General features: G+C 38.4%; 1 protein-coding gene across 1 annotated transcript in view; it reads left to right on the top strand.

The window, feature by feature from the left end:
- ATP2C2 (ATPase secretory pathway Ca2+ transporting 2) overlaps positions 1 to 27,166 on the top strand; it is a 629,254-nt gene that overhangs the window by 118,118 nt on the left and 483,970 nt on the right. The window contains exon 4 of the mRNA XM_044081473.1: positions 5,525 to 5,614. Within this exon, the coding sequence (XP_043937408.1) occupies positions 5,525 to 5,614 (90 nt within the window). The remainder of the gene's footprint in view (positions 1 to 5,524; positions 5,615 to 27,166) is intronic.

Below are 27,166 nucleotides of genomic sequence, written 5' to 3'. Positions count from 1 at the left end.
GGAATTTAAGGAATGGGTAGTGGAAATTATTCATGAACTATTAGAGAAGATAGAAATTTCTTCTGAAAATATGGCTAGGGAGTGGAATAAAATTAAAGTGGAATTTAAAAGTATGGTGGAAATAAATGAAAGGGAGATATAATTAAGAAGTACCAAGAGCCAAGACTTATTTAAAAGGACTAACAGATGTTCAAGTATTGCAAAACAGGGGGAATCCCACAGAACAAAAAGAGAATCAACTGCAGAATGCTAAACAAAAAATAAGGGATAACGTTGATAATATGGATGAGTTTAGAAAGATTGCTGTTAAGCAACTGTTTTTTGATAATAACTCTAGAGCCCAAAAACTTTTAGCACAATGATTCTGGCAACAAAAAATAGAAAGGGCTGTCGCCAAGCTTAGGGAGCCTATAACAAGAAAGATAAAATATCCTGTTTCAGAAATTCTATGAAAGTCTGTATTAAGCAGAGAAATATGGAAGTCAAGAAAAGGTACAAATAGAAATGTTTATGGAATAATTAAATACAGTAAACTCTCACTTAACTGACACCCATGGGGACTGGTAGATGCAGGATAACTGTAGTTTCTGGTTGCTTGAAAGTGCAACACCTGAAAACTGTACTGTATTTCTTCAATTTTTTTTTTTTTTTTGCTGTTTGTTTGAGTTCCGGTTAACGGAGAGTTTACTGTATGCCAAGGTTACAGGTAGATGAAGCTCAATTACTAATAGTTAGGATAGGAGGAGATAAGATAAAAATGCTGATGTATAACTGATGTGCAGGAATGTCCCCTGGAATACATTGTATTTTTGTGGAGGTTTGGCAGCTATTAGGGAAAAAATTATAAAGATCTGGAAGATTTTGTTTAACAATATTTTAAGAGGAGGAGAAGTACCAACATCCTGGAAGAAAGCAGTGGTAGCTGTAATACATAAAGAGGATAAAGATCCATCAGATCCAGCTTCATACAGGATAATGTCAATGCTAAATCATGATTACAAAGTGTTTAAGTCTATAATGGCTAAAGTAATGGCAAAAGTGATGCAGAAATTGATAGCTATAGTTCAGTGTGGTTATGTGGAGGAGAGGTAAACATTTGAAAACATTAACAGAACACTGATGATCCAGAGGAAAGCAGAATGTAAGAAAATACCGCAGTTATTGCCGAGTCTTATTTATTTATTTATTTATTTATTTATTTATTTATTTATTTCCAGTTTAATGACCAGGGAGGTCCACTGGGCTCAGGGAGCCTGTTTTCAGTGGAGGCCCGGGGAGAAAAGCTCTGCATTACATAGTTTAGTTACATATACAATCATAGTAAAGAAGACACAATTACAATTTCATTCTGTGCTAGAGAAAAGGAATAAATTCTTTGGTTACATAGCACCTAAATATTTAGGATGGCAGTGGTAACTTTATTGAGAGGGAGAATAAAGACTTAGAAGAAAAAAAAGAAAAAAAGGTGGGATGGGTTATTTATAATACGTACAATTATGTTATTTACAATATGTACATTTATGCTAGGTTAGCTTGTACTCAGAGTTAGTCAGGAGTTTAAGGGGTGGATTCATTATTAGGCTAGGTGGGGAGAGTGAAGTTGCATTTCCTGTTAGAGGAAAGGTAGGAATGTAGCTGAGTTTTAAAGTTTTCACAAGTCCTTAGAGAGGAAGGAAGAGAATTCCATTTTTCAGCAAAGGAAAAGGATAGAAGAAGCTGACCAGTAGGACGATTGGGTTTGTGGACAGTGATTAGGTTTTGGTGAGTAGATCTTAGAGTTCTCTGAGTGGTGTAAGGTTGAAGGATGTTGGTTAGTGCTGGGCACTTAGGAGATTGAAAAATTAGTCTGTCTTTAAGCAGAGAAAGCATCTGACAGAGTAAGCTGTGATTTTATGAGCAGGGCAATGGAAGCATTTGCATTCTCTGATAAAATTATAAGGTTGATTAGGATGATATATGAGAGAGATCAGAAGGGAAAATTAAAGTGGGTGGGGTCCTCTGATAATTTCTGCTTGAGTAAAGGCACCAGGCAGGGGTGTCCTCTCTCCTCTCTGTTATTTGCATTATACTTAGAACCACTGGCAAAGTAAATAAGGGACTCAGAAGTCCAAGAATATAATTGGAATGGTAGTCAAGAAAAGCTAGCTCTATTTGCATATTATATGATTTTATACCTGACAAAACCAGATAGGGACATTACAGGTTTGTAGAACATTTTGACAAACTTTCAGATCTTTTTGGGATACAAAATTAATGAAGCTAAAACAAAGGCAGTAGTAGTAAATGATGCACCTACACACAAATTTGTTCAGCAATATCCATATTTATAGAGACATGATAAAATGAAGTATTTAGTAGTATGGATTAAAAATAATTCCAGTGTGGCAGCTAAGGATATGGGGGAAGAGATTAAACAAAAGAAATACAAAAACTAAGAAAATGGAAGCTTTGTTATATGGATATCGATAGTAAGATACAAGCAGTTAAAATGTTTTTAGTCCATTTGGTCTTCAGGCATATTTTTATCAACCAGATGAAAAGTTTTGGATAGAAGATAAAGGATTTTTTCTGGGAGGGGAAGCTGGCAAGAGTCAAGTGGTATAAACCGATTCTTCCAATAGAACAAGGCAGATTGGGACTGCCCAATTTGAAGGGGTATTTCAGAGCAACACAGTTAATGCTTCTATACATAGCACAAGCAGAAAATTATAATTCAAAGTGGAAAAGGATGATGATGAAACAGGGGGAAAGCTCAAGAAACAAGGAGAGACTGGGATTTTGGATGTAGAGATTTAAGGAGAATGACAATAATCATACAGAATATTACATTCATAAAGTAGCAGAAAGTATTCAAGCCAACATGGGAATGGAGAAAGGAGATTCTGATGATAGGGATGACTGCAATTAGTGATACAGACAATAACCAAAAGGGGGCTGGAATTTATTGGAGAAAACTGGCAGAGGAACCAAGGTTTCAGGATCAAATAACTAGAGAGGGAAAGGTATTACAATGTGAAGATGCCAATAATTTATTTAGACTGTAGGTTAGAGATCACCTTCCTATCAAGGACTGATATCAGAGTATAGGCAAAGAGAAAGAAATAGGGGAGATCCTAAATGAAAGGCCAGCACTGGTAGAATTTTTAGTAGAATCTAGAACAGAAGCTGCTTTTTAAAAAGGATTAAGTAGTAGAACATATAAAATATTGGATGACAACTATAAGAACCAATCAGAGGAGGTTAAAACAGATTGAGAATAGAGACTGGATAAGCAATTCACAGAGAAACAATGGGGATATATGTATGTCCTACAAATATGCAACAAAGTCTAGAAGATTTAGGATTTTTGCTTGGAAGTGTTTACAAAGGTATTTTTATACCCCAAGTAGACTCCTCATGTAGAGAGCAAATGTTGGAGGTGTGATGGGGAAGAAAGAGGTAACTGGGAACATATTTTCTTGGAGTGTAAAGAGTTGGCAGACTTTAAAGATTCCCTGCAGACTACTTTGTCAGAGATACTGAGTGAGCAAACTGGTGTAACTAAATACATGCTTTTTTGAGCTATGATACAGAATCTGAATTGTCTAGACATAGTAAGACCTTCCTGAGTCTAATTATGGTGGCTGCCAAAAAAAAAAAAAAATTACTAGAAAATGGAAATCAATGTCTAAATTAACTTTACTAGAAGTAGCAAATATAGTAACCGAGATATAACAACTGAAATTGGGATCTTTAGAAAAGGGTAGGAGCAAATTTCATTGGAAAAATGGGAACTGTGGGAACAATACAGTCAGAGTAGGAACAAGGTTTTAAAGAGGGCAGGATTTGAATGAGCTGTGTAATGTGATATACATTCATATGTGTGAATGAACATTGCCGAAAGGGCATATCCTCGAACCGTTGAGCCGAATTCCATTACGCCGACATCCCTAAATGTCGTAAAAATATCGACATTTGACATTCCCAATCACTCCACCATCGAAACAAGTGCTACCATGGGTCAAAAAGGAGGCAAAGTTTTGTACTTCGATGCTTCGGATTTTGCAGTTTTCGAATTTCGCGGTTCGCAGTTCACGGCAGCAGCGTCACAGATTTGGCCATCGAACATATTACGTGTAATGTTTGGCAATAACTGGATAGATTATAAGTGATGTATAATGTTTGCAACTACAATTGTGTCTGTGGTTTGTAATGTATAATGTTTGTAAAGAGAATTGTGTCAGGATGGTTTGTTTTCATTTAAATAAATATAAGATTGCCTATGCCATATGTGATAATTTAATGGCAATGTTTCTTTTTTAATAAAAGATTATGGGTTTCAAGATTATAAGATTAAAGACTGTGATAATAAACAGAAAAATATAACCTATATAGTGATAAGGAAAAAGAAGGTCCAGTTTTGCTAAATTCTATAGTATTTATTGTATTTTATATATTTACATATGCTATAAATAATATGTTTGTAGAAAGTAAGAACACTAATGTTTTAGGGTGCATGATAGTAAGGAAAACTATACAATATTATAACAGTTTTAAGGTGGGGAAAAGAAAAAGTCTTAGAAAATATTATGAAAGTGTATCAATGAGGAGCATTTAAGTGTCAGCAGAGGAACAGACAAATGAAGAAAAATGTAAGATGTGGCAAAGGAAAACAATTAATTCATTTTATTGGGTGTCTGCATAAAAGAATATGGAGCAAAAAATTACTATTAAGGAGACAAAAGAATTATAAAGGAATACATAAACAAGGGAATTTTCTGTGGGGGCTTTCTTTAGATGAACTGCCCAAAAAGGGCATGTGAAATATAAATGGAGAAAAGAAAGATTGTGAAGTATTGAAGGATGCCAGTTAGAAGAGGCAAACATGCACATATTTGTTGAATGTAACAGAATAATTTGATTTTAGGAAAAGACAGCACATTTTCTTCAAGAAGAAATAATAAATGAATAGATATGAAAATGATTTTGCATGAAATTTATATAAAAATGAATGTTAAGTGGAAAGACAGACAGACTGATGAGTACATATTTGTGAATAATCCAGACAGAAAGTTGTCAAAATGTATAATAAGAATGGAGTATGAATGAGATTTTCAAAAGATTGTTTTGTTTTCGCAGAAAGAGTGGAGGTTAAAAAAGAGAAACTAAAGATTGTTACAAAAGCTAAGAGTAAGAAAGCATAAATGCATCTATATGTAAATAATTTGTTATTGTAAATAAAGTACCCCTACTCTTTTTCTGATAACAGCCACTGGATCTTATAGATCTATCTGAGCTACAACCAGTCAGGCATATGGGACCCTGGCTCAACATGCCATCTGAAGAATGCTACCTCAGTGCATTACCTCCCCCTGTACTACTATGTTAGTGCTGGAAAATGAATCCGAGCACGTTCGATATTATGAGCGTTTGCAATTTGTGCGATTCGCTCATATGATAAAGACCCGTATTGATATACTATGAAAATGAATGCTACAAGTGTAAATGTTGTGAGTAATAAAGAATATTTTTACTCTTTTCACAGTTCAAAAATCCTCTCATCCTGCTACTGCTTGGATCAGCGGTTGTAAGCATATTCACCAAGGAATATGAAGATGCTATTAGTATAACAGTGGTAAGTTTTCATATGAAAACAATAGTATTTTGCACTGTGCCACATCACTCCATTTGATATGCTTTTTACTGCCAGTAATATGTGAAATGTCCTTTTCTTCAAAGTGATCTCTCTGTAAATGTTATCTACATTTTGCTTGGATTGCAGTACATTTATCCTTTACTCACTACTTTTTAAGCTGATAGTGTCTGATGATAATGCCAATCATTAGCGGACCGGAGTTCCGCTGTGGTGACCCCTAACTGGGAAAAGACGAAAGACACAAAGAGACAAAAGGGGCTGATGATAAAAGTCCATCCTGTATTAGACCACCCAGTGTACATGTTTAGTAAATTTTGGTAAATGACTTAAACATTCTGAAATGTTCTATAGTTCCTTCTCCACACATTCCTCATCTCACTCCTCCCAAACTGTAGGCAAGGGAATTCTGGTTATATAGCAAACATTCAACAGTTCCAATAACTGTATGAGTAATACGACTATTAAAATCATTTACAATCATACTTAAATATGCAGTTAATACATACAACCCTATATGAATTGCAGAAGGAGGCAATTCTAGGCATAGCTTTCAATCTCTTACCACAAAACATCTAGACAAACCCAAAAAAATGGTGGTACAAAGCCTCAAAAATAGGGACAATTTTTAAATTTTGCTCTTATAAACTTAGAAAGTTGCTAGAATATAAGGTATTGTCGTATTATGCATTTTCTGAAGGATATGAAGTCTGAAACTCAAATGACTGCCACTATTTAGTGAATTTAAGTCTCACTGATTTGTCACAAATATCCAGATAATCACAAATTTCATAAGGAAGAGACAAAAAATATGAGGCAAAAATCTGGACATTCTGCAAAAATCTGTTCAGTCGAGGGGTATGATTCTGAGTACATTAGGGGTACTGAGAAGAGCACTCCTGTTTAGCATCAAAGACTGAATACTAATCTCATGAACTTAAAGTGTACCCTGAGTTGGGAATGGGGTCCATTCCCATCATGATATTGGAAATCTTAAACATTTGGAGAAATGAAAACAGGTGAAACTATGATTTTTTTTTGGAACTGTTCTAAATGGACTAGATCATGTTTGTTTTAAACCTTTTTTTCAGCATATTAATGAAGGAACTGGGTTTGGGAGGGAAGAGATTTGTCTGGTTTTACTGTCTTCAGTTTTTTTCTGCATATATGCTATAAATGCCCTAATATGCCTGGCATTACTTACCTAGTACTTGAGAATGAAATGATAGAAGAAAACAACTGTTATCCCAGCTAGGATCTGCTGACTTATGTATCTGACTGCTTAACGGAAAAGATTCCATGGAACATTTCTGGGGCTTCCAGGATTGATCATTGTTACTGCAGTCCCTCTTCCATTAAATAACCTCTCCGGATATTTCATTTTGCTTTTGTTTACTTGGATTGTCCAACTGGATTTAGTCAAATATGTCTTTTCAGTGGAGACCCAAGAATAAAAGCTCCAGCAAATTACATTTTTAAACATACCTTCAGTAATATACATGAAGATACTTTAAAGAATACACATGAACAGTTACACATACACTTTTTGATTAGATTACATTCATGTGAAAGTAGAGGCTGCAGCTACAGTATAAAAGATGCTTATGCTTTGGTAAATGTTGAACACTGAACATTTGAAGAGATCTGTTTTTGGGTTTATCAAACAGATAATAGATCATGTGATTAGTGCTTGGGAATTCAAAGAAATTGAGGTGGGGAAAGAAATAGGTAGGCTTTTAACTGGTAAAACGTATTAGGTAGGTAAGTATTTAAGTGGCAATAATAACATCACTTTAAGTGAACACTGTTTATGAAGAAAAGAATCTCACTGTATGTTGTGTCAGTTCAGTTATATAGCTAGATGTTGTGCAGGTACCAACTCTATTACTCCTCCACCCACCCTGTGTCAGAATTGGATTCCTTTATCCAGGATGAAGATCTGTGGCTCTATCACCCATTTTATAATGCAGTTTTTCCTTACTTGGGTCTAAAATCCAGCTCCCTTAGTCTGTTATTTTTGGCCAAATCAGGCCGACTTCAGCCACTCTCTTCTATGCTATACACGTTTAACAATGACAGTCAGTTCTTATACTTTGGGTCCTCCACACCTCTAGTTATTGTTTCCCTTCTCTAAACTCTTCCTCTCTATATATATCTCCAAACCTAGAATCATTTACAAATAACGCATCTAAACTTGTATACTTAACTCGGTGTTGTTCATCTGTACAAAAAGAAAGAAAAGTTTCCAATCACCATGTCTCCAACTAAGTACTAAAACAGCCTCTCTTCTTTTTGCCATGCCTGCTCTACAATATGTTTTTTCAGTCATTAGCTCCACCTGCTAGCCTTCTCAATGCCGTATTTGAACATACATCTTACCAAGTTCCATGTCCTTGCCCTTCTTAGCACTAATCCTCAGCAGTTATCCTTTTTTTGAGTCTGCATCATCCTGAAGCCTCACAGTTTCATCCCTAATGACAGTCACTATTATCATGCCATTTATAGAAAGGCTTCATGCATTCCCAAAAAGACACAGGATGTCAGCTATAAACCTACAAACAGAGCAGTGCTCATCACTTATCTCTGAAGAATTCTGCTTATCTGCTTTACAGCAGGTAACCACCAACACTGTCCATCACTCTTTGCTGTCTCCCACTTGGCCAGTTCACCAACAATTCCACCAAGTGTGAACCCTGGTATAACCCATAATGCCATTCTATTGTCAAACATAGAGCTCAGAGGCCTTAGTGAAGCCAAGAAAGACCTATGACATAGGTTCTGGTCATATGACATCAGTTAGCTCTAGGTAATGGCCATGGATAGAAAGGATAGTCTCTTTTTAAAGGCTGAAATCTTGAGGCTGTAACATATAAAAACAATGGCTGTTGATGATATCAAATTAGAGATAACTTAGGTCTTTACTTATAGTACGATGAATGTTTAAGTATGGAACACACTAATGAGTCTGCCTGTGCCATGCCTACAAAATGTCAGAAAAGGAAAGGAAAATGTATTCTCCATGAATATCACTTTAATCAAGCCATTTCTCATTATTAGTAAAACACAGTGATAACTCCATATGCCAGTCATGGCAAAAGTGAGCAAAACACGTTCCTTGTTTTCCCATTTATATACCCGTCTCTGTAAGAGCATAATCACCAATTTTAAAATGTACTGTTTTTAATCAGAGGCTACATATGTTATCACTTGCTTATGTTCCATCATTATTTTAGAATGTAGCATCACATAAGCAAATAACATCTCATAAGTAAAATGCGAAAGACCTTTACCTGTCTTTTTCCTCAAATACTGTTCATGTAAATGTGTGTAACATTATTTGGTATACCAACCATTAGACTCTCTGCATACCATATTCATCAGATAATGTTATATGCAGACAAAACTGACCTGTAGATGCAAATTAGTAGCTAAGTAATGTAATAGCAAATGTTACACATTAAGATTTATTATTCATTGTAACCAAAGTAATAACCAGAAGTATACTGTTACCTATTGATATTACACAACAAAAGGCAGACTTTACAGTGCAGTATAGTGCTAATACAGAGGTAGATTTTTTAATCTATCCTATTGCATGCCATATCCTAACTTTACACTTTAATAACCTTGTAACTTAAAGCCATAAGCTTCATATGACCTGGGATAACCATTCATAAAATAAGTGACGTTGACTTACCTAAAAGTTGTTGATTTGACCTGGCAAAAGTGGAAAAAATATTAAGACACAAGAACTTTATGCTTTGGTTTGCATTAGTAAATCATGGTTGTTGGTACTTCTAAACTGCGTTTGAACAATTCATGATATGTAACAGAACATACTGTTTTCTTCCTGAATGTGACTTTTGAGAATCATATAAAAATATATTTAGTAGACCACATATTACATTTATATTTTTCAGTAGTACTTTTTGTAATGTCATTGCCTTTTATAAAACAGAATACACTCCCTCTTGGCAACTGTCCAGTGCCAGTATGGGCCAAGTTAAAAGTGTTCATGTGCTAGCTTCATTTCTCGTATCTGCTGTGCATGGCACACAGATATTAACTAGTATTAATACATGTCTTTCTATTCCTATGTTGCAGTATTCTTTACATGAGGGATTCCCTGCCATAAATGATCACGATGTCCATGCTATATACAAAAGCTTTTTACCATTGTTAGGTACAAGGGACATTGCACATAGGCACAAAGCTAGTGTTGGCCATAAAAATGGCATCCACACTTACCAGCCTCAGAATTTCTCTGCTGCCAGTCTGCATGCCATCTTTGACTGCCGGACTGCTTGCCTGAGTTGTTGGTTGCTGTACAAGCCAGTTCAGATAACTGCCCCATTGTTTTTTGTTTCCTTTTCCTTTTACTTCTGCTTTTTCTGTCTGATGTTACATGTCATCCAGGAAAGGCAAGTGCCATGGTGGAAGACAAATTCCGCATGAAGATAGCCACGAACAGTGTCTATTTTGTTTAAGCCCCTAACCACGACCATAAATCCTGCTGTATATGTCAGGCATTTGTTCCCAAAACCTTGCGTAGCTGCCTTCACTCTCTTGAGAATCAAAGACTTAAGAATTTAGCACACGATGTTATGGAGGATATGTTGGGACCTTCAGCTGAGCCTGCAAAGAAGGCCAAGAAACTCAGGCCTGAAGCTTCACCTGCAACTCCCATTCCGGATGGGTTCCTCTCAAGGCCAGTGAAGGCCTGGAGGCCCATTTGGATTTTGGCTCTGATTCCTTGGCAGGTACCAGAGTAGAAGTCATCGGGGGTCAGTCACTGGCATATCCTCAGAGGTGTTGCAGATGTCTGTTTCATATGAGCAGGGGGACCCTAGGCCTTTTATTTTGGAAGGCCGTTGAGGTATTGATCAGATGTTGGTTCGGGAGAAAGTATCACAGACTGTTATAGAAGAGCAGGGGGAAGCTAGCCTCATTATTTCAGAAGACCCTCAAGGTATTCCTCAGATCTTGGTTCAGGTGGAAGTAACAATGACTCTTATAGAATGCAGGCCTTAGTCATGTCCCTCTACTTTCCACAAGGCTGCTGTGCCCCTTAAAAATAAGCAAAAAAAACAAACATCTTCCAGCCTCTCAGGAATCTCTCAACACAGGGATTATTTAATGCCTTTAGGGCTTTGAAGTCTCCTACTGGTGTTTCCCTTCCTAGCCCTCCTTCAACTTCTTTCCCTCAGAAAAGGTTTAGGGAGAAGGTATTATCTGAGGATGAGGATTCTTCAGAGTATGAGTCTTTGGCATATTCTGCTTAAATTTCTTCCCCATTGGAGTATACTTCACCTCAGTAGGAGTCCAATGAAACTGAGTCTGCTGGTGAAGATATCACCTTTGGGGAGGTTATTGCTTGTATGAGGGAGTTTTTCAAGTGGGACTGCTCCATAGGTTACTGATGTGCAGAGGGGATATTATAATTTACTCCAAATAGCTTCACCTTCTCCTGTTGCTGTGCCTCCAGTTCTACCAGCATTTCTGGACACTTTCAATTCTGCTTCTAAGAGTCCAGATTCTCAGCCTTCTAACCCCAAACAGCAAGATAGGTTCTATATAAAGTTCCAGAGGACTGTAAATTCCTTTATAAATGTCTTGCTGCAGACCCAGTAGTTGTTTCTGTAGCTACTGATAAGACCATTAGACTTTTGCCCTCTACTTCTCTTTTCCCAATCATGGAAAGGCTGGGGAAAATGTGTACACTTCAGCTACTCTTGCCTTTAAGGCAATTAACTATCAAACCAATATGAGTAAGTATGCTTTGGCCTCTCTTTCTCAGGCCACTCAGCTTCTCTCTGACCTTCCAGATTCAGATGTAAAGTCTCTGCTTTCCAATTCAGATGTAAAGTCTCTGCTTTCTTCTGTTTTGAGGGGATCTTCCCAGGTGGTACGCCACTCCATTAGATGCAGTTATGATGCTGTTGAAAGCATCTGCCAGGGCTGCTGCCTCTGGCTTTGTATTAAGGGGATACTCTTGGTTAAGGTGTCAACCACTTACTGAAGACTTTATGGCTAAGAAAATGGATGCACCAATAGATAATAATGCCTTGTTTGGTACTGCAGCTGAAACCTTGTTCAAGTCCCTGAAGGAAAAAGGTAAAGAGTTGCAGGATTTGAAATGTACCTTTCTGTCTTCAGTTCCCAAATTTAAAGAAACTACCCAGTTAAGACTGCTTTTGTCAGGAAACAATCTCAAACTCATCCTTCCAGAGGAAAAAGGGGTGTCAGGATATCTGATACTTCTAAACCCTCTCAGGCTTCTTCTACTCAAAAGCAGTCTTTTCCAGACAAACCAGGTAGTCTGTGACTACCTGGCTCCCTCTGGTCACACTCCCCTCTTTCAGTGACTTATTCTCTACCTTCCAGTCTGGGAACACATCACTTGCAATTCCTGGGTTCTGTCGATTATCCACAAAAGGTATTTCATGGCCTGGAAATCTTTTCCTCCTTCATGGAAATTCCTCAATCACTTCAAGAACAACTTATTTTCTTCCCAGAGGTGATCAAAGATTTGATATCCTAGGGATCTATCCAAGACGTCCCACTGTTAAAAAGGGGAAGATGGTTCTACTCAAGGATGTTCCTGGGTCCCAGGAAAGATAGCCCATGAAGATCCATTCTGGACATTTCTCATCTCAACACTTTCCTAAAGTTCCAAACCTTTCGTATGTTTTTGCTCCAAAGTCTGTTTCCTCTCATTCTTCCATAGGCCTATTTGACCTCCCTGGATATCAAGGATGCCTACCTACATGTTCCCATTCATCCCCTTTACAGAAAATGTTTGTTTTTCTATAGCTACTCACATTTTCACTTCTGTGCTTTGCCCTTTGGTCTCTCTATGACACCAAGGGTATTTACAAAATGCTTTATCTCCTGTAATTCCTTTCTGCAGACTCCAGGGCATACAGGTCTTCCCCTATCTGAATGACTGGTTGCTACAGGCACCCCTCCCTGAGACCTCGATTCACAATTTCCTGCAAAGGTTGGTATTCATGGTCAATTTAAAAAAAAAAATCCATGCTCATGTTTTCCTGGGATGCAGGATTCAGACAGATCTCATGTTGGCTTCTCTTCCTCCTCAGAAACTTCTGTCTCTAGTCAGTTACTTCCAAGACCTTCTACTTCTGCACTTTTTGACAGCCAGGGAGTTTCTCAAGCTTCTAGGCTTCTTGTCTTCAGCTAATTCCATGCTACCTATTGCCAAACTCCACATGAGAAAGTTTCAGTGGTACCTGAACTCAGTTTGGCTGCAGCATACACATCCACTGGAGTTTGTTGTCCCTCTTCTTCCTTGCCTAAAGAGGGAGCTTCTTTCTACTTTGGTGGATTCAGCACATTTCCCAGAACTCAGGCATGCCTTTACATCCTCCCTTCCCAATTCAAGAGTTATTCACAGACTCCTCAGACAAGGGTTGGGGAACAGCCTTTGCATCCTTGAAGGTACAAGGCCTGTGGTCTCCTTCACAGATGAATGAACACATAAACTTAAAAGATATGAGGGCTCTTCTGCTAGCTCTTCAGGCTTTTCATACTCTTCTTTATCCCGGACCTCTAAAACTGTTTACAGATGACATCACTGTTATATAGTATGCAAACAACCAGGGAGAGGGGACAAAATCCTACATTCTGTGCAGGCTAGCTTTTTTGGCATGGGAACTGGCAACTCAGTACCACATTACTGTGCAGGCAGTGTACAGCTCTTCCAGCCAAAATGTTGTGACAAACACTCTGAGCAGGTCCAAGACTCAATCCCATGAGTGGATGCTTCACATGGATGTGTTTCTGGACATTCTCCACTGGTGGGGTACACCTTTTTGCTTCCCCTTTGAATAGACAATTTCCAAAAATTTTGTGCCAGAGTTCCAGGTCCTCTGGTATGGAAGGTGGATGCCCTATCAATCTCTTGGAAGGGGCTGTTTCTCTATGCATTCCCCTCCTTCCCTCTTATTCAGAAAGTTCTCCTGAAGATTCAGCAGGACAAACCAAAAATCTTGCTGGTGACTCCCTTTTGGCCAAGACAATATTAGTTCCCTCTTCTTCTGCATTTAGCCAAGGGAAGACATCACAAGTTAACTCACAGGGTGGATCTCCTCACTCAAGACAATGGATCACTCATTCACCCTCAGCTGTCAACTCTGCAACTCACACCTTTTCTCTGATGACATACTTAGGGTGCTGCAGGAGACTAGGAAACCCAATACTAGGAAATCTTACTTATCCATATAGAAGAGGTTTTCCATCTAGTGTCTTTCTCGTAACCTAGACCCACTAAATGTGGACATTCTTTTGTTTCTGTCTTATTTGTGTGAAAATTTGAAGGCTAGATTGTTTTATTCTTCTGTTGAAGCTTACCTTTCAGCTATTTCTGCATGTCTGCCTCCCCATTTGTTCTACAGATTGAAGGTTAAACTTTTCCTTAAAGGCATTCTTCACATTAGACCTGCCAGGAAACATGTTCCACCTCCCAGGGATATGTATCCAAAAATATGTAGTGGAACCTGGATTAAATCCAAAGTAAGTTATGTAGCAAGAAGATATCCAGAGGCTGAGGAATACAAAAACTCTTTATTAAAACAAAAAATGGTAAGCGCTTTCGCAGTCATCCAAATAACCATGAAAGCATTTGACATTTTTTGTTTTAATAAAGAGTTTTTGTATTCCTTGGCCTCTGGATATCTACTTGCTACACACCCACCTTCCAGGGACCTTAACTTTATTCTGGAAAAGCTCACTGTGGCTCCGTTTGACCCTGCAGCAACAACTACCCTGCAATACTTTACTTGTAAGACTGCTTCTACTTGGTATTACTTCAGTTAGAATGGTCTCTGAACTAAAAGCCTTGATGGCAGTTCTGCCCTTCCTGATTTTCCATAAGGACAGGGTTTCTTTGCATACCAACCCTTCCTTTATGTCCAAGGTTGTGAATGAATTGTCACTTAATCAGTCCATTAACTTGCACACCTTTTTTCCCCTCTATACATTCTTCCAGTGAGAGGATCCTACTCACCTTGGATGTGAACAGACAACTCAGATTTTATTTGGATAAAACTAAAGCTATCAGGAAATCTGATCAGCTTTTTGTGTTGGTTCATCCCAGGGCTCTGGGAAGGCCTGCTTTCAAGCAGACTGTTTCTACATGGATTTCTAAGGCAACTTCCTTTAATTATGTTTTTTCATGATAAGAGCCTTTATTCTCCTCTTAAGGCTCACTCTACTAGGGCTGTAGCTTCATCTGGTGCTTTTTTTAAGGGTTTGGATACTTCTTCCATTTTAGAAGCAGTTACTTGGACTTCTGTGCATACCTTGACTAAACATTACAAGTTTGATGGCATTTTCAGGTCTAGAGCAGATTTTGCTAGAGCCATTCTGCATGGCTTTGAGAGTGCCTCGGCTTTGAGAGTGCCTCAGCTCCTTCCTCCTCCCTTTTTTCCTTATGAGCTGTGGTACTCTCCCTCATGTAAAGAATACTGTAACATAGGCATAGAAAGACATAGAATAGTTGTGTAAAATATTACCATAATTGTGGATGTCCTTCTCTTCCATGTTGCAGCATTCTATCCCTCTCACCCTCCCCCTGGTTCTTATTCTTTCTTTGGATATGTGTGTTTTCCTTTTGTACCTTGGCCTGATGTTCTTCCTGGGGCATTCAGTTCTGAGGATGGAACATACGGACATCACTTTTATGGCTGACACCAGCCTTGGGCCTATGTGCGATGTCCCACATACTTAGCAGTGGTAAAAGGCTTTTGCATACTGGCTGGATGTCAGGATCATTTATGGCAGGGAGTCCTTCATGTAAAGAATACTGCAACATAGAAGAGAAGTACATCTACGGTTATGTTGAGATTTTATACAACTCTTCTTTCCTACCCTTCTCCAATTTAGCAGTTATTATCAGGAATTCCATGTGGGGCTAAGGACAGTAGGAAACCCTTGAAGACTCCCTGTGGGTAATGCAGTCTTCATGCAGATATGCCCTATGTGTCCTTCCTGGGGATGTGGCATACAGTGATGCCACAGCAAGTATGCCTTCTGCTATGGATATCCCATCTGGTAAATACATTTCAGGGCAATGCTAAGTGACCTCTATCAGGTAGCAGGTCGAAGAAGAGCTCCCTTTACCCTTTTCAGTGAAAAAGAGGAGTAATAAGCAGTTACTTAGTCTAGATGTTTCTATCCTAACAAATGCAATGGCAGTCAGATCAGTTTTGTTAAACTTCAGTCAACAGTGGAAGGTTAGATGTCCCATCTTGGTGCCCTCAGAATTAATGACAACAAAACTGAATATATAGTTAATTGACTAAAGGTTTTTAAATAGCTTTCTGTTGTATTTCACAGGATTATGCAATCGCCATGTTATTTCACTAAAAAAAGCTGTGTGTGTGTGTGTGTGTGTGTGTGTGTGTGTGTGTGTGTGTGTGTGTGTGTGTGTGTGTGTGTGCGTGTGCGTGTGTGCGTGTGCGTGTGTGTGTGTGTGTGTGTGTGTGTGTGTGTGTGTGTGTGTGTGTGTGTGTGTGTGTGTCTGTATGCATATGTTTTGTGCCTTTTTGTAATTTAAAGGAATTAGAAAAGAACCTATTTTAACATAAGCACAAGAGTTATAGCATAACTTAGAAATTAAGGCAATTAGCTCAGGTGAGGAATTAAACACTATGTTTTAAACAGCCACAGCCAATTAACTGAGTAAAACTTCTTATCTAAATCAAGAATAATGATGGAAAATTATTTTTTATTTTTATTTGAATATTCTGTTAATGCATGTATTCTTATTATGTTATCCTGTACTTGTCTATATAAAATAAACCCAGTTTGATCATTATTAATTTAAGTATAAGTAGATTAATTCTGTTAGCTGAAATGGACAAGAACATCTTATAGCCCAAATTTAAAACTGAAATGGGTCTTTATGATAAGCACTTTGTAGGAGTCTTATCTTGTTTTAAAATAGGTGATATAAAGGAATATTTCCATGATTGGGGGACTTCAGCAGTTTTTTTTGTTTCTCTAAAGACCTTATCTAATATTTTAATTGCATCATCCGGTAGAATTTGTTTAGTTCTGGTATAAGACCATCTAAGCCCAGGACCTTATTATTTTTTAATATTTTTATTGGATCTTTTATTTCTGTTAAAGTGAATGGTCTATCATTTATTATTTGTTCATTTATTTTATTATTTATATTGTCCCATAGAAAAGTTTCAACTGTGTCATCATTATTTAGGTTATTTTTATTATTTATATATTTATAAAATATTTTAAAGCCATCCAGAAAACCTTTAATATCTGTTGTTCTTTCATTTTGATTATTTATATGTGTTATAATTTCTTTGATATGATTTAGTTTACTCATTTTCTTTGATCCAAGAGCAGGTTTATGTAAGCTTAAAGGATTTACTGAATATGCCTGAAGTTTAATTTTTTTCCAAGTTTATTTTAACTTTATGATTTAGAATTTCAACATATTTTGTATTTAAGTTTTCAAGTTCAACTTGACTAATAATGTCATTTGGTTTTAGATTTAACTTTAGTGTGCCTGTTTTGGCTTGTAGTGTATTCAGTTCCTTGCAGCATTCTCTTGTTTAAATAATATATCAGCTTGTAACTCTTCCATTTAAGTAAGCCTTTAGTGAATTCCACAGGACAGTGTCAGATACTTCAGCATTCATGTTTATTTCTAGGAAAATGTTGATCTCTTTAACATACCATTCCTTGAATCCTTTCATTTTCATAATGTATGTTGGTAATCTCTTCTGATATATTAAATTGTCAGTTTTTAAAATAATATTCAAGATTACAACATTATGGTCCAATAATGGACATGAAACTATTGAAATTTCTATGATATGTGATAACAGATTGAGACAAACAAAATATCACTATTGGTTTGTGTTCCATATCTATATGAATAATGGATACATTGAAGTAAGCTTGTTTTCCTTAGCCTATATATATTCTTTAAACTCATTAGATTTGCAAAATTTGTTGTGTTTGGCTGAAGATGTGATTCTCAGTTTTCTATCTGCAGTGAAATATTTGTCTGATAAAATACAATTAAAATCACCAGCCATTATGACTTCACATTTCATGTAGTAGGCTATAGATTCTAAATAATTTCTGGAATCCAATAAGACCAATGTATATAGTTTTCTGATCCACTCAATTATAGTAATGCTTAACTTACCATTTTTATCAACATAAGTATATTTTACTTTAAGCATTACTGGTGAGTTCTGCCATAAAATGAGGGTGCCTCTTCTTTTAGCTCAAAAGCCAGAACCTGCTAAAACCAAATAATTCTTTAATGAAAGTTTATTTACATCTTTATTAAGTAACTGCATTTCCTGTAAAACTATTAGTAAGCTTTATGTAATTGCACATATTTAAACAGACTCCCCCTCTTTATTGGCTTATTCAATGCATTAATATTTATAGGTATGCATTTAAAATCAGATATATAAGAGAAAAAAAACACAGGTATAATGAAATCACATTTATGTACAGAACTTATTACATATTTATATATAACAATATGAAATCTTCAGCTATGGACAAAACCTTTGAAACAAATAAAAAAATGACCTAATGATATAACCCTGAAACATTCTGCCATGGAATAACATATTCCTAGTTTGTTGAAAAAGACAAAAAAACTACCTCTTAACCTTTCCATGACGCTAGCAATGCTTAGCCCATGCTTCTGATTCATATTAATGTGTGTCATAATCTTAGTACGCATCATCTTAAAAAAGTCTGTCAGTGAGTTATTATGAATAAGAAAAGTTAAACAGGTGTCCAGAATCTATATTATAAGCTGATCAAACTGAATATCTCTACATCATCTTTCCCTGTACCTCACATTATCTCCCTGCTCTACTGTAGGGAGGAAGTTAGTTATTATTTTCATATTTATTCATTTATAGGTCATATGATTTATATTTTTTCTATTTTATTTACTCTGTGTAAAGTTGTTCATAAGATCATAAGTTCATAAATTAGTACCAGGCTAACTGCCCTTGTGGGCCATTCCAAGCCGATCCAATTACCCATGTGAGACTCAAACCTCGTGCCTTGTGTCTATAAGGTGAACACCTTAACTACTGTGCCAACCGCCCACCCTTGTAGACATATTTATATTCTTTAACTTTATACATATTTACTTCTCTGCTTTCTTTTATTTCTGTTTGTATACCTTGACTTGTACTATTACTATATTCCTAGGTTTTATATTTCAGCTATAATCCTAGGGTAGTAGATCATATAATAGAACATTTATATTTACCCTGATGTATTTGATAGACTTTAACATAGTACTACTCTTAGAATCAGTCCTATTTTTTCCTTAAATGTTGTGTCTAACAGTAACTGAACAAACATTTGAAAAATCCTCCCTTTTAAGATTCAAACTTTCCATAATAAATTGTTCTGAGATATTAAGTTTTGTTATCATTAAAAAGGGTTACTAACAGAGAAACACAATCCTAAATTTGTCATAAGTGTCTTTCTATAGGCTAGTATCCTTCCTTTTGGTGCACTGCAAACATACAGAACTGTTTAATAACTGGCTGAGGTTTAGAATGCAAATCACTGTAATTTGCTTATTATCTAACGTGTATTCATTGACAGCTTTGCATATGATTCAATATATTATGACTATTTACTTTTAGACACGAAGAAATAACCTGGACATTTCTTAGAATTTTCAGAACTCCTGCATCATCACAAAAGTGCTCATGACTCTAATTAATCTGCGTCAAGCTGGTCCTTACAAGAAGGGCTTGCAAATGAACAGTTTATCAACTATAATTCACACAAAATGTTCACAAGTGAATCAAAGTCAGCTCCATATTATATATCTATCCCTCAAACCCTTCCAAATCACTAAAAAACAACAAAAAACACTTTCAAAGTATGTTAACCACTTAAAAGCTGTTATTTAAAGAAATAACATTTAATGATTCGGTAAGTACTGTTTGCATGAGATGTTTAATATAAAGCAGACTGCAATTTTTTAAATAAGACATAGCCTATAAACTTGCATTAAAAATATGACAGATCTGATGTTGTCAATTTTCATTCATTCCTCAACATATGGATTCAGATCCAATCCTCAGATCTGACTTGGTCACTATTTCACAGCTTGTGGATACGACAAGCTCTGGAGCTCCTCCCTTACCTACAATGCAGCAGTCCCCCTCATTCCTCAATTCTCGTTTGCCACCATTGTGAATGGAAGTAGTGCCTTGAGTGTGCTTTGTGAAAAAATTATATTATTCAATATGTTTTCTGACTTATAGCTTTTCAACCTTTATTGGTTATCCTCCCTTTACATATTTATTCCTCTGTGTTTACCACTGGTAGTTCTTAATTACCATCTTTGGTAATTGCTCTACTTTTCTTCTTGCCACTTTTCGATATTTCTAATTAGTTTTTTTTTTTTACTATGAGTAATTCTTAATTACCATAATTGGTAATTTTTCCACACCTCTAGATGCTATTTTCTAAATACTATTGTTGGTACCTGTATTGTCTTTTTCCCATAGTTCTATTAAAATAAATAAATAAATAACAATTTAAAATTAATAGTAGTTCTGGTAGTACTTTCTGGTTAGTTTTGTCTTTCCTGTGTTGTACTGTGGTTATCGCTGTACTTTGTTATTATCATGGCAGATAAACCATCAGGTTTTAAAAAATACAGCAACTGTGGGCATAAAATCCCATTGTCCAATTCCATAATCTCTATGTGTATTGCTTGGGACCAGAGCATTTTCAAGCTTCATTCTCCATTTGTAAAGCTTTTAACCCAAGAGCTCTTGTTGATAGAAAAAACTAATTAATCCTCAAATGCCTTCTTCCTTCAGCCTTTGGAGAGTCACTGACTGGAGGCTAAATCTCCAAACATGAAGAAGCAGGCAAAAGAGAGGCCTTTGGAGCATCCTAGTTCTTCTCGAACTTTTGGGATCTGACCTCAGAGCCTTGGAAGAGGACTCAGAAAACTGTGGATCCAACACAAAAAAAAACTTCAGATCCGACAACTTCAGAAACCAGATCTGTCTCTTCAGATCCAACCCATTCAGAGTCTAGACATCTACCAAGAACAAGGTATGCATCTTCCTTGGATCCAGTTCCCTCTCAGCTGCCAATTGCCCTTCCTGGAAAGATGCAGATCTCACTCCATTGCCTCCTTCCATTTGTCCAGAAGTTTCACTGAAACAGATATGGACAGAATGATGAGGAAGTTTCTTTTGACTCAAATTCAGATGGGAGTTCTCCCGGCTTCTACCCAAGCTGGTCTAGAGACCTCTGCTTGTACCACCCCACCAGATATTCTTCATGTTTCACTGTTGCAGTCATTACATTTGGGTTATCTGCTTGCAGTAGCCCTCAGTAGGCCTATCAAAGTCTTGGGTCCTGCGTCGGTCGCTGTCTCATCTTCCATGATGTCAGGTAGTCAGGGTTATAAAGCATGTGGCTGATGCCATTACATCAGTCTTTCTTGCCATGTGGTGTCCAAAGCAGAAGCAGTTCACAAATGCCGGTTGGCCGACTCCTGAAATTTTCGTTTTCGAGTTTCAGAACCGAAGTCTTCAACTAAAGCTAAGTACCCCGTTGAGGAAACTTTTTCTTGCTCTAAACCGATGTCAGTAAAAGTCAATAATTGTATTTCTTGTGGAAAGCAAATACTGCATAAAGATTTTCATTTGTACTGTATACCTTGCCTAGGCCCTGATCACGATGTAGCTCGCTGTTGGATTTGTGCCTTATTTAAACCATGAACTATTTGTCGTCTGTACATTTTCGCTTCTAAATATTTTGGTACTCGGTTCAATTATCCAGATATGTCTTTGGTAAGCCACCCAACTACTGACATTCCAAAAAAATGTAAAGATAAAGACAGAAACAGGCTGTCTAGGTCCTAAGCTGCCAACGACACTTCTAAGCTAGTCGCCAGTTCGCCGGTACTCAGTGAGGTGCTTTTGCAGCCCCTGATACCCGCTACTTCAGATTTGCAGGCCTCTACTGAGACCCATTCTGAGTATGCCGTGAGATGCATCAACTGTGGAACCTGCGGATGCCTCTACCTTGGATGGGTCCAGAGCTGCTGTGCAGGCACCAGCTTATGAAGGTGTATTCAGGCCTACTGACTTGCATATTAAACCGATGCCATCTTCTTCTTCAAAGGCCTAAAAATCGAACCATGCCTAGGAAACCGATGCCCAGACTGCATGGTCAGGCCTCTATGCCTAAAAAACAAATGATAAGAATGGCTGAAGACCTTATTACTTTAATCAGGGGAAGCCAACCTTCCCCCTCTAAGAGACCTAAGACTGAATTTGCTTATGATACTTCTGACCAGGATTCTAAATTTCTGTCTCCTCTGATGAACAGGATTTACCCTTATCTACCTATGAGGATTCTGATGCAGAGGACTCCATTCCTTCTGCTTCTCACCTAGAGGATTTTTCTTTTTGTGAAACCTTGCATACTCTTAGGGAGCATTTTCACTGGGAAAGCCAGGATTACTCCGATTCTAAAAAGAGGCTTAGAGATTTTTTACTCCTGCCCCAACACAGGCCTTTAGCTATCCCTCCTGTGCTGGATATTGTTGATGATGCTTTTTTTGAATCTAGCGTGGCCCCTGACTCTTTACCTCCTGCTCCCAGAAAACCTAATAGATATTAAAGGGTTCCTGATTCTCACAAGTTCCTTTTTAAATATCCTACTGCGGATCCTGAGACAATTTCACAGGGACCCAAGGGCATTAAGGCTACTACTGCCAAAAATCCTACCCCTTCTGATAGAGATTCCAGCACCCTGGATAGATGGGGTAAGAAGGTATACACCTCTGCAACCTTGGCCATCAGGGCCTAAAATTGCTAGTTTCATATGTTAAAGTATGAGAAGCATATTATTGGATTGCTTAAACAGAAACTGATGTTGATTCCTGATTGTGCTGAAAATAAGGATTTACAGGATTTACTGCATTCTGCTGAACAGGTTGGAAAACATACTTTGCAATGTGGTTTTGATTCACTAGAGGCATCTTGCAGGGCTGCTGTCGCCGGGTGTGTACTTAGAAGGCATGCTTGGCTTAAGGAGCAATCTTTGCTAGATCATGTTAAAACTAAATTGCTGGATGCTCCCTTAAATCATGACCACCTGTTTGGTGACAAAGCAGAATAAGTTCTTAAAAAGATGCAGGAAAAAGCTAAATCTATGCAAACTGTTAAAGATTTCTTACAAGTGCAGCCTCCTAGATTTAGTAGGCATTGGCTCTCAAAAAATTGGTCCTTTCCTGCCTCTTCTAGGCCTTCTCAGTTCAAACCCAGAACAAGCAGAACACCCAGGCTTCAGTCCCAGGGTACGCACAGGACTAAGCAGTGGGGGGCTCCCACTTCCAAATCAGGGAGTAGTAAGACTCCCCCTATGGTAAGCTGTCTCAGTGACTTAACTTTAAAACTTCCAAGCACTTCTCAACTAACTGCTCCTTTAGGGGGAAAGATTGCTCTGCAAGCAAAAAACTGGGAACTCATTACCCAGGACAAATGGGTTTTAAACATAGTTTCCCAAGGATACAGATTTCACTTCCACATGTTACCAACTCCAAACGGTCAGCCAGCTCTACCCCCAAATCAGTGGGCAGAGGCTCAAAATCAAGTACTCTCTCTCTTAAGATTAAAGGCTATTCAGACTGTACCAGAAGAGGAAAAGGGACAAGGTTTCTACTCAAGACTTTTCCTGGTACCCAGAAAAGACAACTCATGGTGTCCTATCCTGGACCTGTCTATTCTAAACATCTTTTTGGTGATTCCAAAATTCAAGATACTAACTCTTCACCAGTTGCTTCCTATGATAGGCAAAGATGCCTGGCTGGTAATACTGGATTTAAAGGAAGCCTACCTGCACATCCCAATCAGGGAATCTTGCAGAAAATACCTACGCTTCAAAGCAGGGTGCATGCACTATCAGCTCTCTGCACTGTCCTTTGGCTTATCTACTGCACCCAGGGTATTTACAAAGTGCCTAGCACCAGTCATTGCATTATGCAGGCAAAGAAATATTCCAATATACCCATACCTGGACGATTGTCTAATTCAGGCAGAAAGCCAGAACATATTTCTGAATCATCTGGCATTTGTACAAAAGGTATTAACTTGTCTGGGCTACACCATAAACAAAACAAAATCACATCTGGTACCCTGTCAGCAAATTATATTCCTGGGAGCAAGGCTGAACACAACTTCCCAGATGGCTTTCCTCACGCCAGAGAAACAAAATCATTTGACAACTTACTTCAAACTAGTGGCCACAAAAACCTTGCTATCTGCAAGGCAAATACTTCAAGCTTTGGGGTTCATGGCCTTGTGCATTCTACTAATTCCATATGCAAGACTGCATATGAGGAAACTACAATGGTATCTAAAAAGCCTATGGTGTCAACATTCTCGGGATCTAGAAGCAGTGATTCCTGTCATACCTTGCCTATGATTAGAATTCCTTTGGTGGGCAGTGGCCTGCCACCAAAACAAGAGACTACCATTCACTCTACTCCCTACAGCCCAAACCCTAACAACAGATGCATCAGACTATGCATGGGTGGCTCACCTGGCAGAGAAGTGCATTCAGGGCAAATGGAACCCAAGTCAAATGCACCTACATATCAATCAAAAAGGAATGTTAGTTTTACAGAATGCTCTAACAGCCTTCAAGGACCACATTCTTCCAGGGCAATTAATGGTAAAGACGGACAACACCACTGTTATGTGGTACATAAACAAGCAGGGGGGTACCTATTCTTACCCCCTCTGCAGACTAGCCATGGCTCTGTGGAACACAGCCTTGAGCTACCAAGTGCATCTGCAGGCTCAATTCCTGCCAGGAAACTAAATACACTAGCAGAGGAACTAAGCAGAAATCTCATGGACCCATACGAGTGGAAACTGGAACCAAAGATTTTCAACATGTTGATCAACAAATAGGGGATCCCAGATATAGACCTGTTTGCCTCCCCTCAGAACTACCAATTGGACAAATTCTGCAGAAGGACTCCCCACAAATAAGCTTGGAAAGTGGATGTTCTGTCCTTCAGCTAGAAAAATATATCAGTTTATGCCTTTCCTCCTCTGCCTCTCCTCTCCAAAGTACTACTAAAGATCAAACAGGACAAACCAAGGATTATACTGACTGCACCAGACTGGCCATGCTGACACTGGTACCCCCTCTTGCGCAATGTGTCACAGCTGGCACCATGGCACCTACCTCAGACTCCTACCCTGCTGTCTCAGCAGGAGAACCAGATTCTGCACCCCCAGCTTCAAACCCTGAACCTGGCAGCCTGGCTAATTAGCTAATCTCTCTGTTATCATCCCTCAGTAAACAAGTGTTGGATGTCATTTGGGAGGCAAGAAAGCCTAGTACTAGAAAATCTTATGATGAAAAATGGAAAAGATTCTGTGCCTGGAACCAAACACAAGGGATAGCCACAGCAGCGCCTAATTTACCTCAGATTCTTCAATACTTAACTGAGATGCTTCACAAGGGCCTTTCCTTTTCCTCCATCAAAATTCATGCCTCAGCCATTTCAGCTCATTACAACACAGAACCACCCCTCTTTTCTCACCCACTGATCAAGAAGTTCCTCAGATGGGCCAAAAACGTAAGACCACCCAGGAGAGCCCCAACTCCAGCCTGGGACCTTAATTTTGTATTGGAAAAACTCACTCTTCCTCCTTTTGAGCCAGCTGCAACTGCAGAGTTAAAATTCCTTTCTTGGAAAACAGCTTTCCTTTTAGCAATCACTTCAGCAAGAAGGGTATCTGAATTACAGGCCCTTATGGCAGTGGAGCCTTTTATCATCTTTCATGCGGACAGGGTGTCCCTCAGGACCAATCCCTCTTTCATGCCCAAGGTGGTATCCAGTGTGGCTCTTAATCAGTCCATTCATTTGCCAACCTTCTTTTCTAATACACAGAACAAAGGGGAACGGATACTGCACGCCTTAGATGTGCACAGACAACTTAGATTTTACTTGGACAGGGCTAAACCTCAAAGGAAATCTGAACAACTCCTGGTGGCATTTGCTGCAGGGCAAAGGGGAAGGCTATTTCAAAGCAAACCATTTCAAAATGGATAGGCCATTGCATTCATTTCTGCTATAAACACCACGGAAAACCTATTCCACAGGGGATTAGACCCATTCAACCAGGGCTGCATCTACCTCTACAGCCTTTCTCAGAGGTGTCCCTACCAGAGACATCCTACCTGGAGTTCTGTACATACTTTCACCAAACATTACCATTTGCCAATTTTATCTAAATCCAGAGCTGGCTTTGCCACTGCAGTCTTGCAAGGCCTTATAGCTGGTCCTAATGCTATCTAAATTCCTCCTCCCATCCTTAGCTTTGGGAATCTACCCAAATGTGATGACTGCAGCAGTGAAACACGAAGAACATAGTACAGTTGTGTACACTTACCATAAATGTAGATGTTTGAGTGTATTCACTGTTGTAGTACTGGTTACCTATCCCCCAGCCCCCTGACTTCTTTTGGCTATACCTCTGTTCTTCTTTACTATACTGAAAAGCTTTTTGGTGTATTTGCTTTTTTGTTGGAGGTATAACCTTGTATATATATATATATATATATATATATATATATATATATATATATATATATATATTTAATTGCTTCCCATTAAGGGGGGCACCTGACATCTGGGGCAAGAAAAACTGATGTAATGGCGTCAGCTGCATGCTTTATACCCCCGACTACCTGACGTCATGGAAGATGAGACAGCAACCAATGCAAGACCCAAGACTTTGATAATCAGGCCGACTGAGGGCTACTGCAAGCAGATAACCCAAATGTGATGACTGCAATAGTGAATATACTCGAACATCTACATTTATGGTAAGTGTACACAGCTGTACTTTCTGGCTCCTTCTCTGATCCGTCCTTCAGTTTCATAACCCTCAGATCCAGGACTCCTGGAGCAGTCTGTCTTGGATCCAAATATGCCTCTATCTTTGGATCCATTGTCTTCTCTAAGCACACTAGCTCTGAGCATTTCAGAGCTGAACGGCTGTCAGACCAGAAGTGTCATTGTTGGAACTGAGGGTTTACAGTTGACTCCTAAGTTGTCAGACCCATCTCTTTCCCTCAGAGCTTTGGCATTCAATAGCTCAGTTCCGACTTTTGCCTTGGTGTGGTGTCTTCAGGAAAGAGAGAGCTGTCAGTCCAGAGGCATGTCTTCTTGGTGCTAATGGTTTCCTTCTCCCCAGGGCATTCTACCTTCGAGGTGGTAGAGAGAATGTCTTCTTCTAGAGATCAGATGACACATCCCCCTCAGCTCTTCCTTCTGGTTCTCAGATGTCTTTGTGTCGTGAGCCTCAGCATTCTACTCCACAGGGTCAGCCAGCCCAAAATCTCCAGGTGATCCCACAGGGCATAATTATCTTTTCTGATACTTCTCTGGAACATCCCACTGAAGAAGTCCCCAGGAAGAGGAAGTGCAAGAGG

This window comes from Protopterus annectens, chromosome 8.part0 (genome assembly GCF_019279795.1).
Source record: "Protopterus annectens isolate FY-2018-M chromosome 8.part0, PAN1.0, whole genome shotgun sequence".
Classification (NCBI taxonomy): domain Eukaryota; kingdom Metazoa; phylum Chordata; order Ceratodontiformes; family Protopteridae; genus Protopterus; species Protopterus annectens.
Note: the sequence above shows the minus strand (reverse complement) of the source record. Positions and strands in the feature narration are given on the sequence as shown.